Below are 16,445 nucleotides of genomic sequence, written 5' to 3'. Positions count from 1 at the left end.
ATCTTTCATCTTATTTTATTTGTCATATTTTTACTTTCCAATTACATTAAGAAATAATATAATTTTACTTTTTTATCCTTGTTTAGTTATCTGGAACTCAAGATTTCAATCAATAAATATATATTGACTAATTTTAATTAATTTAAATAATGAAAACATAAATTATTTACTTAATTTTTCCAAGTTAGTCGAATTTATATTTTCAAGGCTAATCACTCACAAAGATAAAAAGGAAAGAATGTGATAATTTATGTATTGATTTTATGAAATGACAAGTATTATGAATCTGCTAGTCATAGAAAGATTTGAAATATAAAATTGGAGGAAGGAAGAAATAGATAAATAACTATAATTAATGATAAAAATAAATTAAAAACTAAGTATAAAATTATCCACTGATTTTCTAGAATATAGACAATTAGTGTTGGACAGAGCAGTAGTCTTGCTAAAAATAATTGTCTCCTATTTATGTTACTAAATCAAGACAACACTAATTACATCTTTCTTAATATTTCAATTTATTTGTCCATATCTTTTTTTAGTTATCCTTAATTATTTGTCTATTTTGACAAATAAAAAAAAAACATTTTTTTTACCTACTATATTCTCAAGTAATTACCTTGAAAAAGGTAAAACTTCTTTAAAATATTTAATTTTTAATTATTCACTTTATGATTAATAGGGGTAAAATTATAAATCCACTATGTCAATTATTAATTTTTTAATAGATGTATCAATTTAAAAGTGTACAAGTAATTAAGAATCGAGAGAGTATATTATCTTTGTAATTAATTCCTTTTGAAAACATTTACATTCATTTGTATAAATCCACTGAAAGGTTTCAAGACGCGAAGTAGTAAAATAATCTACATATTTATGATTTCTTAATATTCATGGACAGATAAACTAATATGAAATACACACACATATATATATAATGTGATTCTTTTTTTATTAATTAAGTTTTCAAAAATATGTTTTTCTTACATTTAATGATAATAATTTAATTTTAAAAGACATTTTATTCATACTAAAATAATTTAAATAAGATAATGCTTATACTATTTCAATATTGTGATAATTCAGGTATAAAATTTATATTTTTAATATTTCAAATGCCAAATTCAAGAAACTAGGATAATTTTGGAATCGGCACTAGGTAAAACTTACTTGCATCGAATATATATGTCCAATTAATATATTCATATCATATATTTTAAATTTATAATTTATTTAATTTAATCATAATTAATTAATATATATTTACTTCACTAAATCACTTGAAAAGTGTAAATTACGTTAATTTGATGTATATAGCCGTCCACACTTACAACACCGAGGTATGCGTTACTCCGAGTCTCCGACCAAAAGAGTGAAAGCCCTAGTGTTTTGGACCGGGTCGTGTCTATTGGGCTGAATGTATTGCCATTTATGAGCCCAATAAAAATTGTCTTATTCATTCATCTCTTTTATTTTCTTTTGAACTTTTTAGTTACTTCCCTTTTTTCTTCTCATTTTTATTGAATTTACTCAATGTTATGATTTTACTTTGTTTCTTACACTTTCTTTTCCCTCCCAAATTTTTCTCCCTAAATGAAATTCTAACATTTTTTTTACAAAAAACCTTGAATGGTTTGCTGTATTTTTATGTACAAGTCACCTAATCCCTCCTATGTGAATAAACACACGCACACAATTTTCATTCATTACTAAAATTCATTGTTTTCTCTCATTTTTTTTTTATAAAGATTTAAATCTATACGCTATTGGAATAAATAAATCTGCATACTATCAAGTCATTCAAATCATATTTACAAATAAATTTTCTGTGGACTTAGAACGTGAATATGATATCTGTCTAAAAATAAAATATTGTGATCATATTAGAATAAATTAAAATAATTTAATTGTTTTACGCTAGAACTTAATTTTATAATCGGTAGGCTGTAGCCGACATCCCTAATGGACAGCTGCACGCGAGGCTACAAGATAATATTATTCACCTTCATTTTTAATTATCATAATCCTATTATCTAAAGTTAAATATAATAATTTTAATTAGTATTTATAATATATTTATTTTATTATATTAATATATAAAAATTATAAATTATAACATTCTTTACATAATTTTTTAAATATTTAATTAAAAAATTAAATTAATATAATATAATTTAATTTTTAGAAAACTCAAAAAAGAAAGTAGGACAAAAGACTCCACGACATTGGAAACATAACAATCAATTGTGCAGCAGAAACCCATGCAGATTAGTTTAGTGCATATGTAAGCCCTTACATCATTAACTTAACATTAATTAATTTTTAAATTTAAATATATTACATTCACGTGATATACGTGAATATTTAAACAAACAATATAATTTGATATTTAACAAAATGTATATACGTACAAATTGTACAGAAAATACTATACATAGTACAATATTTTACATATTAATAGAAAATATATCGTAAAATATTAGTTAAATTTTTTGTATCATTTGATTCTAAAAAAGAAAACTATGATAACTAGAAGTGAATGAAAGAAGTATATAGAAAGATAATTTTACTATATTATATTTGAGTATAATAAATTCAGTATTATAAAAAGTCAAATTTGATGTTTTAATTTACAAGACACAACAAATATTTTACAATGATGTTTTTTTATCATATCAATATACAAAAATATTGCTATTAATGATATTTTCGTAGTGTTTTTGAATATCTAATTTCAAATTAACTTTCTAAAAATGCTATGTGGTGGGCGAATACTAACTACTTTGCGAGGAATATGTCAATGTCTATACTGGACGAAAAGAATACTTATATAAACACCTTTCTTGTTTCTTCATTTACTACTAAAAATCATTTAACAATACAGATATTTCAGTTCAGTTCTTACTAAAAATGGCTTGTGAGTCAAGATTAGAAGAGCTAAATTTTGTTTTGGTACCATTACTTGCTGTAAGTCACATCATACCCATGGTAGACATTGCCAAATTGTTAGCACAAAGAGGCGTGATTGTCACTTTAGTCATGACGCCTCTTAATGCTATGCGATTTACTGCAGCAATTGATCGCGCCATTGATTCTGGACTCCTCATTCGGGTACTTCATCTCCGTTTTCCAGCCAAGGAAGCGGGATTGCCTGAGGGATGTGAAAGTGTCGATCTTCTCCCCGGTCTAGCTTATCGAAGAAATTTTTTTACTGCAATTGATATGTTACAAGACCAAGCTGAAAAATTGCTTCAAGAGATTCAGCCTAAGCCGAGTTGCATTATTTCCGATATGCATATTGCTTGGACAGCTGAAACAGCTGATAAGTTTCAGATTCCGAGAATTATTTTTGATGGAATGAGTTGTTTCAATCAGTTGTGTATGCATAATTTGTATATCATGAAGGATCAAAACAGAATCCCTGAATCAGGGCATTTTGTGATCCCTGATTTGCCTGATACAATTGAAGTAACTAAAGTTCAGCTACCTGGAGCGTTTAATCCCCCGCCACTTCACGTGCAAGACTTTCGAGACAAAATACGAGCAGCTGAAATAAGTGCCTATGGGGTTATAATCAATACTTTTGCGGAGTTGGAAGAAAATTATGTTGATGAATTCAGAAAACTTAAAAATGGTAGAGCTTGGTGTGTAGGTCCTTTGTCTCTCTGTAACAATGAGAGTCTAGATAAAGCGCAGAGAGGGAATATGACGTCATTTGACGAAGAGGAACGTTTGAAGAAATGGCTTGATTCATGGCAGCCTGAGTCTGTTGTGTATGCGTGTTTGGGAAGCCTTAGTCAGACCACAGTTGTACAGTTTGCGGAGCTGGCTTTAGGCCTGGAAGCATCAGGTTATCCGTTTATTTTAGTCGTAAAATCAGGGGAAAGACAAGCACCAATAGAGGAATGGATATCGGAAAATGGATTTGAAGAAAGAATAAAAGAGAGAGGGCTTTTGATCCGGGGCTGGGCACCACAAGTAGTAATTCTATCACACCCTGCGATTGGTGGGTTCTTGACTCATTGTGGTTGGAATTCGTCCCTTGAAGGGATTAGTGCTGGTGTGCCTATGATCACTTGGCCTTTATTCGCGGAGCAGTTTTTAAACGAGAGATTTTTAGTACATGTCTTGAAGACGGGCGTGAGTGTTGGATCTCAGGAAGTTGTGCATTTCGGTGAGGAAGAGAAATATGAAGTCCAAGTGAGCAAAGAAGAAGTGACGAAAGCCATAAAAGAAGTGATGGACAAAGAGAAAAAAGCAAATAATAGGAGAATAAGAGCCAAAGAAGTTAGAGAAATGGCAAAAAAAGCTATAGAAGAAGGTGGATCTTCTCATCTCAGTTTGACACTACTAATCAAAGAAGTACAAGAATTCAACTAAACCAATTAGCTTAAAATGATTATGCACAAGCACGCAGTGTACTTTCTTTGATTTTTATGTTTTTGGTAGCGCAAGCGAAATCAGGGAAGGGATTAGAAAGTGAAGAATCAAACCCTCACAGGTGAAATTCAGACAACCAATCAACTGAACTACTAAGATTCCCCAATTATTTTTGTACACGAATACGACAAGACACAGTTATATATTAATTTTGCCAGTTTCAACTTTCAACAATGAGTTTTATATTAAGTATAATTAAGTGATTGGTGACTGTATTGCCACATAAAAGGAAGTGTTGTCTCATAATGTAGTTTGCCAAAATTCAACACGCATTACAACATATCCCAATTAAGTAAATCTTACTGGTGCTCGTTCAACTTTGTTAGCTGACTTATCTCATGAAATGTCGAGTTGCATATGGTCAGAATTTCTTGATAACTTATATAATTGCTCGAAGTGCCGTAATGGACTACTACACTTGAGGCTACAAGATTAACTTAGTGCAGATTAATTTAATGCAGATGTAAGCCCTTACATCATAACATTAAGAAGTACTAACACTACTAATATAATATAAAAGTACATTTTATCTTTCTTCATTTGCAACTGAATCATATTAAAGATGGTTACAGAAACAGAGTTAAACTTTGTTTTGATACCATTACTTGCTGCAAGTCACATCATACCCATGGTGGACATGGCAAAACTGTTAGCAGGGAGAGGCGTTACTGTCACTCTAGTCATGACGCCCCTCAATGCTATCCGATTCACTGCAGTAATTGATCGTGTCATTGGTTCTGGACTACTCATTCGGGTACTTGAACTCCAGTTTCCAGCCAAGGAAGTAGGACTGCCTGAGGGATGTGAAAGTGCGGATCTTCTGCCAGCTCTAGCCTTTCGAAGAAATTTCTTTGCTGCAATTGATATGCTACAAGACCAAGCTGAAAAATTGCTTGAACAGATGAAGCCTAAGCCAAGTTGTATTATTTGTGATACTCATATTGCTTGGACAGCTGAGACAGCTGATAAGTTTCAGATTCCAAGAATTATTTTTGATGGAATGAGTTGTTTCACTCAATTATGTATGCATAATTTGTACGTCATGAAGGATAAAAACGAAATTCCTGAATCAGGGCCTTTTGTCATCCCTGATCTGCCTGATAGAATTGAAGTAAGCAAAGGTCAGCTGCCTGGAGCATTCAATCCAGGAAAACATTGCATACAAGATATTCGAGACAAAATACGAGCAGCTGAAACAAGAGCCTATGGGGTTGTAATCAATACTTTCGAGGAGTTGGAAGAAAGGTACGTTGATGAATTCCGAAAACTTAGAAATGGAAGAGTTTGGTGTATTGGACCTTTGTCTCTATGTAACAATGACAATCTAGATAAAGCTCAGAGAGGGAATAAGACGTCAGTTGACAAGGAGGACAGTCTAAACAAATGGCTTGATTCTTGGCAGCCTGAGTCTGTTGTCTATGCATGTCTTGGGAGTCTCGGCCGTATTACAATTGTACAATTTGTTGAGCTAGCTTTAGGCCTGGAAGAATCAGGTTGTCCATTCATTTTAGTCATAAAAACAGGGGAAGGACAAGCACCAATAGAGGACTGGATATTGAAAAATAGATTTGAGAAAAGAACAAAAGAAAGAGGGCTTTTGATCCGTGGCTGGGCACCACAAGTATTGATCCTATCACATCCTGCGATTGGAGGGTTCTTAACTCATTGTGGTTGGAATTCGACCCTCGAGGGGATCACTGCTAATGTGCCTATGATCACTTGGCCTTTATTTTCCGAACAGTTTCTGAACGAGAGATTCTTAGTGCATGTCTTAAAAACAGGTGTGAGTGTTGGATGTCAAGGAGTTATGCATTTGGGAGAGGAAGAGAAACCTGAAGTCCAAGTGAACAAAGAAGAAGTGACTAAAGCCATTAAAAAAGTGATGAACAAAGAGAAAGAAGGAAACGATAGGAGAAAAAGAGCCAAAGAAGTTGGACAAATTGCAAAAAAGGCAATAGAAAATGATGGATCTTCTCATCTTAGTTTAATACTTCTAATCAAAGAAATACAAGAATTCCAACTCAACAAATCTTGAATTGAAAATGCACTAGTAGTATGGAATGTACTTCTTTGAGAATTATAGTGTGTTATACTGTTCAACAATTTGTTTGAGCCCACAAGTTACTTGTGTGGTCTTAAGAAAATTATAACCGCGGCCATACAAATTACAGAACTCCAACAAACTCAAATGGCATAGCAATGAATATAAGCACAAAAATTCTCCTCTTCATTACCATGACTCAATAATTGATATAGCAAGTCCCCTTCTAAAATGAAATGTACTGCCTGGCAATTATTGGATTTCTCTCACCTCTACACATGTTACACGAAATTCTGACTGTTAATGGGACTTGTCTTTCATTTTGCTCCTTTTTTCCTAACTTTAACATCATATAAATAACCAATTCTTTATCATGTCATGAGCGTCTAAATGACATAATAACTCTTCACAAATATGTGGTGAAGAGTTTTCTGAGGTGTAGAATTGGCACTTAAATATTAACTGCTGGAGTTTGATGGATATCAAAAGTACTCATTTTTTGAAAAACTTGAAGGAGCAAAACTACTCAACAAACTATAGCCTTTTCAGTTCTTATTGAGTAAAGATGACAACAGTGCCAGCATTAGCAGAGCTAAACTTTGTTGTGATACCTTTACTTTCTACAAGTCACCTCATACCCCTGGCGGACATGGCTAAATTGTTAGCGCAGCAAGGAGTGACAGTCACGTTAGTCACGATAGCTCTAAATGCCGCCAGATTCACTGCAGCGATTGATCGTGCCATTCATTCTGGACTCCTCATTCGGGTAGTGGAGCTCGAGTTTAACGGTAAGGAAGCAGGACTGCCAGAGGGGTGTGAAAACCATAACGATGTGCCTGGTCTGAACTATCGAAGACAGTTCTTTGCTGCAATTGATATGCTGCAAGAACAGGCTGAAAAATTACTTGAAGAGATGAAGCCTAAACCGAGTTGCATTATTTCTGATGCATATGTTGCTTGGACAGCTGATACAGCTGATAAGTTTCAGATTCCAAGAATTGTTTTTGATGGAATGAGTTGTTTTACCCAAATGTGTATGCATAATATGTACATTTTGAGGGATCAAAACAAAATTCCTGAATCAGGGACTTTTGTCATACCTGATTTGCCAGATAGAATTGAAGTCACAAAAGCTCAGCTGCCTCCACATTTCAATCCTGCAGGAGCAGTTTTCATACAAGATATTCATGACAAAATAAGAGTGTTAGGATCGAAAATAAGCAGGTGTAAACGCGGAAGCTAGCAAAATAAACCTTGAAAGATCATGAGTAAGAAGACAAACGAGAAATATATTAAAAGACACAATTTAACGTGGTTCGGTCAATCAATCTACGTTCACAAAGGAAATTAGCAATTCACTATAAATAGGAGAGTACAAATACAGAGGTAAACAACCTCAACCAAATTCACTCAGAATACATGGGAGGTTCATACAAGTGATAACGTATCAATCTTGTGACCCACAATTTCTCCTCCTAACCAAAACTCTCAAAGGCATTAAGAGTATAATGTGAATGCTGATTAAGTTAGAAAGAACATTCATCTTAAACCTTTTTCTACAAAAAAGAATTAGTGAATCCAAAACCTTTTACTAAAAGGAAAACCTATTTATGGTAAGAAATCAGAACAAATAAAACCCAACACAGCTAAAAAAGAGCATATGGGGTTGTGATCAATACTTTCGAGGAGTTGGAACAAAGGTATGTAGACAAATTCTGAAAACTTAAAAATGGTAGAGTTTGGTGCATTGGAACTTTATCTCTTTATAACCATGACAATCTTGATAAATTTCAGAGAGGGAATAAGGCTTCGTTTGACCAAGAGGACAGTTTGAAGAAATGGCTTGATTCTTGGGAGCCTGAGACTTTTGTGTATGCCTGTTTTGGCAGCCTCGGTCGTTGTGCAGAAATACAATTTGTGGAGCTTGCTTTAGGCCTAGAAGCATCAGGTTATCCATTCATTTTAGTCATAAAAACAGGGAAAGGACAAGCACCAATTGAGGAGTGGATTTGAGGAAAGAACAAAAGAAAGAGGGCTTTTCATACGCGGGATGGTCACCACAAGTACTAATTCTATCACACCCTGACTCATTGTGGTTGGAATTCAACTGTCGAAGGGATTAGTGTTGGTGTACCTTTAATCACATGGCCTTTATTCGCGGAGCAGTTTCTTAATGAGAAGTTATTAGTACAAGCATTGAAGATTGCTGCGGGTGTTGAATCTTGATCCAAGGAATACTTGATCCTTTGTTTGTTTAGTAGTTCAAAGTATGTATGTTTGTAATTACCCAGAAATTTCAATTTCAACTTTTATTCACACAAGACTTCAAACTACAAAAGACAACAACAGTAAAGATAGTCAGAACGCCCTTCGTTGAAAAATTATATCGAATATATAGGCAAAATATAATCTAATATCTAGATATATTATAAATTGAACACTCTTCACATAACAAAGACAAACAATCTAGTGGTAAAGACAGAAATTTTAATTATTTAATTATTGTGCACCTACTCTATCGGTTATGTTCTCCCAGATTTTCAAGTTGCACCAACTCAAAATTCACATCACTGCCTATCTAGATCCCGGAAAGAATCAAAAGGATAATATTGACAAATTACGCTTTAATTAATTAATGTCTTTAAATATCTTTATTAAAAGGTGTGTCATGTCCCAACAATCCATTTATCTAGGACTAATTAGAGTCGTTAATTTGAACTACGTCGATCGATTGAGTAGAGTTGAACTAAGATTTTTGAAGCCTATTTAAAAGGGAAAAGGGTTGTATTTGCCCTTATACTCTTAGAAAAGGATCATACTTGCCTTTCGTCATACTTTTTTGATATATTTACCTTTGTCATCAAACTTTAAAGCCATATTAATCCTCCTTCCATTAAATCTCCATATTTTACTTAATATCTTTTATGTTGTGCCTATGTGGGTTTTATTTTTATCTAATTAAATCAAAATATTATTATATTCATTTAAACCCACCCTCATTAAATTAAACCCCATCCACCAATGAACCCAGGAACAAATCTTTAACTATCATGGTTTTGGGCTTTATATTTATATGGGACAGATGGGTTAATGTAATTGTAATCGAAAAATCAAAATACCATCGGAGCTTTCACCATTGATAGCTACCAAAAACCAACTTAAATCACTCATTCCATTGTTGAACCACGCTTCACATTTTTTACGTCTGAAATAATCGAGAAGACAAAACACATGTAAAATGTTTGTGAAATTTTACTTATTTTTTAAATAAAATGCAGATTAATCAATTTTATTTGTCAAGATTAGCGATAATAGTTGGCTTTTATTTACTTAACAAAAATATCAAATTGAATGCTAAATTTGTATAAGTTTTAAAGTAGAGTGTTGTCTCATGTAAAAGAGGAGATTCTATATAGTATTTTACGTTTGCTTCAATAGAGATGCCCATAAAATCTTTTACAGAAGAATTAAGTTGGATTTTATTTTGATTAGTGGATTGGGTTTAATGTATGGAGCAAGTTAAATGATTTAAATAACATTTAGATTTAATTATATAAAAATAAAATCCACATAGGCCCAACATAAATAATTTATGTAAATACATGGAGATTTAACAGATGAAGGATAAATATGACTTTAAAGTTGAATGACAAAGGTAAATTTATCAAAAAAGTATGACGAATAGCGAATATGATCCTTTTCTAAGAGTACAGGATAAATATAACCCTTCTCCGCATTCAAAAAAAGGTTTTTAGTCCGGCCTGAATAAGTCTGTTGATTTGTAGAGCTTGAGAAATATAGATATGAAAGGCCGATCCGTGGGTCGATAAATATTAACTAAAAATTATAATATAATATTGAAATTTAAAATTAAAGAGTGTCCAAACTTAAAACAATTAGGTTAATATTTCTATTTAGATTATAATTTAAAATTGGGAAACTTTCACATATAGCAAACACAAAATTTATATTCGTATGTTATAGCAAAGTTTGTATAATTGCGCTCCATAGCAAACATATATATATGTAAAATTCGTTAGATATATACAATTGAACCGAATTGTATAAAACGAGAAATAGAAAAATTATATACAAGTTGAATTTGTATGAAACGAGAAACAGAGAAAAACAAAAGAGACTTGGGCAGAGAAATATTTGTATTATAAAATTATAAGTGTATAAAACGATTATATACAATTTGAATTTGTATAAAATGAGAAAGCGAGAAAGGCAAAAGAGGTTTGACAGAGAATATACAATTGAATCGAATTGTATAAAACGAGAAAGAGAGAAATTATATACAATTTGAATTTATATAAAACGAGAAAGAGAGAAATCAAAAAGATTTTGGGCAGGGGAGTATTTTTTTTGTATAATTATAAGTGTATAGGACGAAAATATATCTATTTGCAAGTGTATATATGATTTTCTCTTGTTTTATACAAACAGAAATACAATTTATACAATTCGTTTCTGTTTGTATTAGCCATATAGGCAAGGGTGGCGAGTCATACCTGGGAGAGTGGCGAGCGAGATCTGGGAGAGGGAAACATCAAAAATTGTATATATACAATTTTTCTCGTTTTATACAAACACAAAAATATTTTATACACTTGTATTTATATAAAAGTGATAGGAAGCGAACGAGATATGGAGCGAGAGAGGAGAGTGGCGAGCGATAGTTTGAGAGAGAGAGGTAACTGACTAACAGTTTGTTATGCGGCACAATTAAATCAAAGTGTGGTTATAACATTTAATTTGATTTATTAGTTTGCCATTATATATATTTTTCCTTTCAAAATTTAATTTAATAGTTATAAAAAAACTATAATTTTTTAAAAAAATGAACCGATCCGACAAGTCTGTAGGCTACGTATTTATGGATTGGACCGATCATTTTCTGGCTTACATCAAAAATGAACTAGCTCATTCTGATCCGTAAAATATCAAAACTTAAATGAATTAGCTCGGATGAGATGGAATAACCCATATTGATAGCTCTAGGACTAAGTAGTGGGAATATTCTTTATAATAATCCAATTAAGCTAGCAGAAGGTTATTTTATTGTAGTTAGCTCTCTATGACAGTCATCATTTATAACAATACTAGTGAACTTATACGCGCTTCGCGTGATTATAAAAAATGATAAGTTATGAGTAATTTTATTAAGTATCATATAAATAAAGATGTGTTTGTAATATAATTGTTAGACCTTGATTTTTTATAGCAAAGAATAATATATAAATTTAATGCATAATTAATCTTTCGAGTTTTGCTGACATCCACTCCATAGGTTGATCATAATTTAATAATTTGCATCTTATTTTTTGAGTCAAACTAAAATATGCAAATAATAAACATAAAGAATATAAAAACAACAAAAAAAAAAATCAATGTGATGATTTCTACATAATCTAACAATATCTCTCAAAAACATAACAACAAAAAAATTAAAGTGATGATTTCTATAAATTTTTAACTATCTATATTTATACGACTATAATATCTAATATCAATATGATTATTAATTACTTTAGAAATTAGAAAAATAAAAAGTTGTAATGTAATGAAAATAAATATCATTTAAACTTATATCAAAGAAATAACTTTTTAGTTTCTTAACATTTTATTTAATACTCCCTTACAAAGGTAAATTAGATCACATTAATTAGATATTTTAAATAGAAAAATCAGATATTCTAAAACTACATGAAAAGTACTATAAATTACATTTTTTTGCATATTAATATGATGAAAAAATACATCTTAAAATGTTAGTCAGAGTTTTTATAGTTTGACTCTTAAAATAAAAATTATGACAAAAAATTCCAGACGGAGGGAGTATAATAATTAAAGAATTGAGTTGTAAATGAAGGAAAAAAAAAGAAAAACAAAAAAACAAAAAATCAATTATTAATTAAAAATCAGTTATACTTTTTCAAAAATAAGAAATTCGAAAGCTACCGTTTTGCTTACCTATAAAAATATATTTCTTAAATATTTCTCTTCCTTATATTTCGCTTATTACCTTTTATTTTTGTAGTTTATATATATATATATATATACCCAAAAAAAAAAAACTGAACTCCTGCTACTCAAAAAAAAAAAGATGAAGTTTAAAATTAAAAAGAATAAGTTATAAATAAATTTATGATAAATTACAAAAAAAATAAAAAATCTTTAAAAATGAGCGTGATAGAAATTTATCAGAATTTAAGAAGTGTTTTATTTTTTAATAAACGAAAGAAATTTAGGAGAATGAAAGAAAAATTTTAGAAAAATTAACTAATAGTATTTTATTAATGATAAAAATAAGATATTTTAATTTTTTCAACATTTTACAACAAATTAAATGAAATTAATTGAGAAAAAATGGGCAGAACATATTCATGGTAATAAAAGGACACATAAATAAAACATACATATCTATAAAAAAAAAATAGGAATAGAAGGTACAATGTTAAATTATGGAAATAAGGATCGGAGTTAAATACATTTCCTTTTAGAAAATTATAAAAATAGAAGGTAGAAAAAAGAATTTCAATAAAAATAATAAATTGTAGTAATGATAAAGGAAAATGAAAATTAATAAATTGTAATAATGATGAGAAATTTGATTTTTTTTTCAGATTTCATAGATTAGAGAAAATAAAAAATTAAAATATGTTACAAAATAAATGACTGCAAATTAAACTTAAATTTTAATTATATTACATGAAATATTTTTTTTTTTAAAGAAAAAACACAAATGTTCTATCAAGGTTCATTAATCAATAAAAATTAAAAAATAGTATAACTATCAATTCCAAAAGTGGATCGATTCTCAATAATAAAAAAAATAAATTGTAGCACTAACTAAATTTAAAAAAAGAAAAGTAAATAAACAAATGCAAAAGAATGGAAAAAGCTTCAGAGGTTTTCAAACTCCATATTCAGTCGTCTTCTTCGATCAGCAGCGCAGAAATCCATGGCTATCTCGACACCATCATATTCATCCGACTTTCATCTTTTATAAACAATCTCATGTCCAACATGTAGCAATCTAATGGTATGGTTTATATAGTATTCAAAAGTTAATGTTAAAAAACTTTTCAAATTCTCTAATTAAGTGTAAAGAATAAATTTTCTTAAATTTTAAAATTAAGAAAAATATTTTTAAGGTAAGAATTTGATAACTGAAGCTTTTATGTATGATTTAATGAGGGAGTGATTATATACTATGCTTTCATATTTTATAAAAATATTTAATAATATTTTATATTTTAAAATGAAAAAAAACTTTACACAAAAAATCTGCAATAAATAAATAAAAAATTCAGCCCTTAGAGGCATTGCCACATCAGCAATTCTTGATTTAGATTTATTATATATATAGATTTCATTGTAACAATATAGCTTCTTGGAACCAACTTTTAATCTTATGTTCTATTACATATTCTCTATACAATACTAACTTTTTTTTTTAATTTGGACAAACAAACGATATTACAGAGAAGTTTGATCGTATGTATTGCACCATATGACCATTTAAAAGCAGCCCACACAGAGTAGCTAGTTTTATTCTATACATACTCCATATTATACTTCCATTAATTAACTAAACATATCACATATTCATAGAACACAACAAACGAAACACCTCTTTCACCTTCCCTGCTAGTAGTATTTTCTGTTGTGATGTTTTCTGAAACTTAAGGATAACTAGGCTTCTCCAGATCCTCGAAATCACGAAAAAATGTCTTTTGTTCCAACACAGAATCTACCGTGGAGAATTGAGAACCATATTTTATAATGTGATCAGTAGCTGGCCCAAACACCCCTGTTTGGGGATGAGGAGTCCAGTACTTGTATTTGTCCGATTCTACCTCGATTATTTCATCAGGTACCCACGATGACACATATTCCTCTATATTCTTGTCATACACTGACGTGTGCACCACATTCCTGCACATAACATAATTAGATTTAAAAAAAAAACAAATTGAAAGTAATTAACTCGAACTGATCAAGGACAGAGCTAGAGAGAAAGTTACAGGTTCGGGTAAGGTAGAACTTAGTAACCATAATCAAAATTTTATTTTATACGTATAAATAAGTATTAATCCATAATAGTACAAGTTGATGTTTATAAGAATTCAGAATTCAGATTAGAAGAAATATGACATATTTGGAGTATTATATCTCATGAAAAATAAGAATGGTTATATTATTAATTAAAAACTAAAAGAAATCAACTATATTAAAGTTATTAACAATTCAAATTTAAAGCTTGTTTTATTTTTGTTTTAGGCCACTAATATGCTTGAGCCACTGCTGGTTCAGAGTATACCTGCCAGAGAGCGCAGTAGATGATGAGTTGGCAGAATTTCGAGAAGTTGAATAAGTTATCTGGTTCACAAATCGTTTCCCCAAGCTTACCAGTCCACGTTTCTGTAAATTAGTGGCCATGCAAATGCAATTCTGAAAAAGAAGATGTTTAAAAATGGCTATTAAACAGTAATAATAAGTAAATTATGAGCTAATAATTATAAGAAGAGAAAAGTATACGTTATAGCGATCTGTTTCTCTTATTTATAATAGTGAAAACACCAGAGGAAATGGAATCTGTGTGCGTTTTCATATGTCACTCGGAAATAAAAAGGAAAAAGTTACTCGAGTGGGTGACCGTGTTAATTTAGCATTGATTAAACAGTTCGTTTACTTTTATTCCTCGTGTTCTATTTTTTAAAGTTAATTTAATTAATTTTCTAAGTTAAATTAGATTACATTAATTTGATAGTTTAAATTAAAAATTTAGATATTCAAAAATTAAATGAAAATTTTTATAAATTACAATTTTTTGCATATAAATATGATAAAAAAATTAATCTTAAATGTTAGTTAAAGTACATATATTTTGATTCTAAATATTGAAACATGACAAACAATAATGAAAGGAGGGAGTATAATAATATTAATCTAGATAAAAATACATAACTTAATAAATCGAGATAGTATTTTTGTTGGATTTTAAAGAATGTGACTGAGAAATGAAATGTTTTTTTCTTTTCGAAATAGCATCTGTTGACCCTGACTGAGTTATGACTTTTCTGATAAGTTATGAAATTTTTCTATGAACTGCTATTTTTATTTATTTTTTGATAAACCACAATAAGCACATAGTCAACTAGTTTTGTTGATCATAAATAAAGTGATTTTCTCTTCTTCTTTTTTTATGTACAAACAAATCTTCTTCTTCTTGGTTTTTTCTAAAAATTAATCTTGTGTGATTTATTGTTGTCTGTCGAGTGATTCGTAAGTTGTTCACTAGAGTTTGTGGTATGGCCAGACTGGTGAGCAAATTATTCTATCTTAGAAAGATATACTTTATTACCTTAAATACATTGAGGAGAGAATAGTATTCTTAAAGACACACCGAAAATTTAATAGAACTACATCGTAGATAAATCTCCTAACTTAAAAAAATAATAATCAAATGATCAGAAATTTTAAAAATTTATAACATTTTTTTATTTTAAAATAAATTAATTTTTTTCTATTTTTGATTAAAAAGTATTAATTAAAATATATTATATAAAGTACTATAAAAACATAACATAAATTCAATAACGTTTGAGCTTTGGAGTGTGGCCAAAAAGGATTAATATTTTTCCATCACGCATTTTCTTATTTGGTCCCTTTTCACCAAGTTAGGCATTCCGTTAGATTAACGCAGTATCCATGCTTAATCATTTTAATTAAAATCGTACAACAACGTCACATAGAATTAAATCTATAACAGGGATTGCCATGATGTAGAGATAAAAATATTAATATTATTATTATTTAGAAATAGTTTATCACTAATGTTGATTACTCATGGAAATTAAAGTTGCCCCTAATATAATCTCCGTGTACAATCACTAACACGTTGGTTCCATCAATGTCTCATCCTATTTTACTTGCGACATAAATTGTTGCGAAA

At 30.0% G+C, this 16,445-nt stretch overlaps 2 protein-coding genes and 1 pseudogene across 2 annotated transcripts; 2 read left to right on the top strand and 1 right to left on the bottom strand.

Annotated features, from left to right (window-relative positions):
- Positions 1-2,625: 2,625 nt before the first annotated feature.
- Positions 2,626-6,543, top strand: LOC101260441 (uncharacterized). The gene is made up of 3 exons (XM_004241388.5): positions 2,626-4,378; positions 4,450-4,501; positions 4,990-6,543. Exons 1-3 carry the CDS (start codon positions 2,911-2,913, stop codon positions 6,473-6,475), a joined length of 3,006 nt encoding a protein of 1,001 aa, XP_004241436.2. The 5' UTR covers positions 2,626-2,910; the 3' UTR covers positions 6,476-6,543.
- A 357-nt stretch (positions 6,544-6,900) lies between these two features.
- Positions 6,901-8,834, top strand: LOC101244965 (UDP-glycosyltransferase 73C2-like; annotated as a pseudogene).
- A 4,986-nt stretch (positions 8,835-13,820) lies between these two features.
- On the bottom strand, positions 13,821-15,166 carry LOC101260734 (late embryogenesis abundant protein At5g17165). Its single transcript, XM_004241389.5, has 3 exons — positions 15,029-15,166; positions 14,811-14,941; positions 13,821-14,425 (listed from the first exon to the last, which is right to left on the bottom strand). Exons 2-3 carry the CDS (start codon positions 14,927-14,929, stop codon positions 14,173-14,175), a joined length of 372 nt encoding a protein of 123 aa, XP_004241437.1. The 5' UTR covers positions 14,930-14,941; positions 15,029-15,166; the 3' UTR covers positions 13,821-14,172.
- Between the last annotated feature and the right edge of the window lie 1,279 nt (positions 15,167-16,445).

The sequence above is a fragment of the Solanum lycopersicum genome, chromosome 6 (genome assembly GCF_036512215.1).
Source record: "Solanum lycopersicum chromosome 6, SLM_r2.1".
Taxonomy (NCBI): domain Eukaryota; kingdom Viridiplantae; phylum Streptophyta; class Magnoliopsida; order Solanales; family Solanaceae; genus Solanum; species Solanum lycopersicum.
This window is presented reverse-complemented; position numbering and strand designations above follow the sequence as displayed.

What these genes read in the sequence shown, in the direction of transcription:
- LOC101260734 (XM_004241389.5), bottom strand. Translation starts at nt 14,929, where the DNA reads ATGGCCACTAATTTACAGAAACGTGGACTGGTAAGCTTGGGGAAACGA. An exon ending in TCTACTGCGCTCTCTGGCAG is followed by an intron (nt 14,426 to 14,810) that starts GTATACTCTGAA and finishes TGTTATGTGCAG; the next exon opens with GAATGTGGTGCACACGTCAG.
- LOC101260441 (XM_004241388.5), top strand. Translation starts at nt 2,911, where the DNA reads ATGGCTTGTGAGTCAAGATTAGAAGAGCTAAATTTTGTTTTGGTACCA. An exon ending in AGAAGTACAAGAATTCAACT is followed by an intron (nt 4,379 to 4,449) that starts AAACCAATTAGC and finishes TGTTTTTGGTAG; the next exon opens with CGCAAGCGAAATCAGGGAAG. An exon ending in GAAGAATCAAACCCTCACAG is followed by an intron (nt 4,502 to 4,989) that starts GTGAAATTCAGA and finishes CATTTGCAACTG; the next exon opens with AATCATATTAAAGATGGTTA.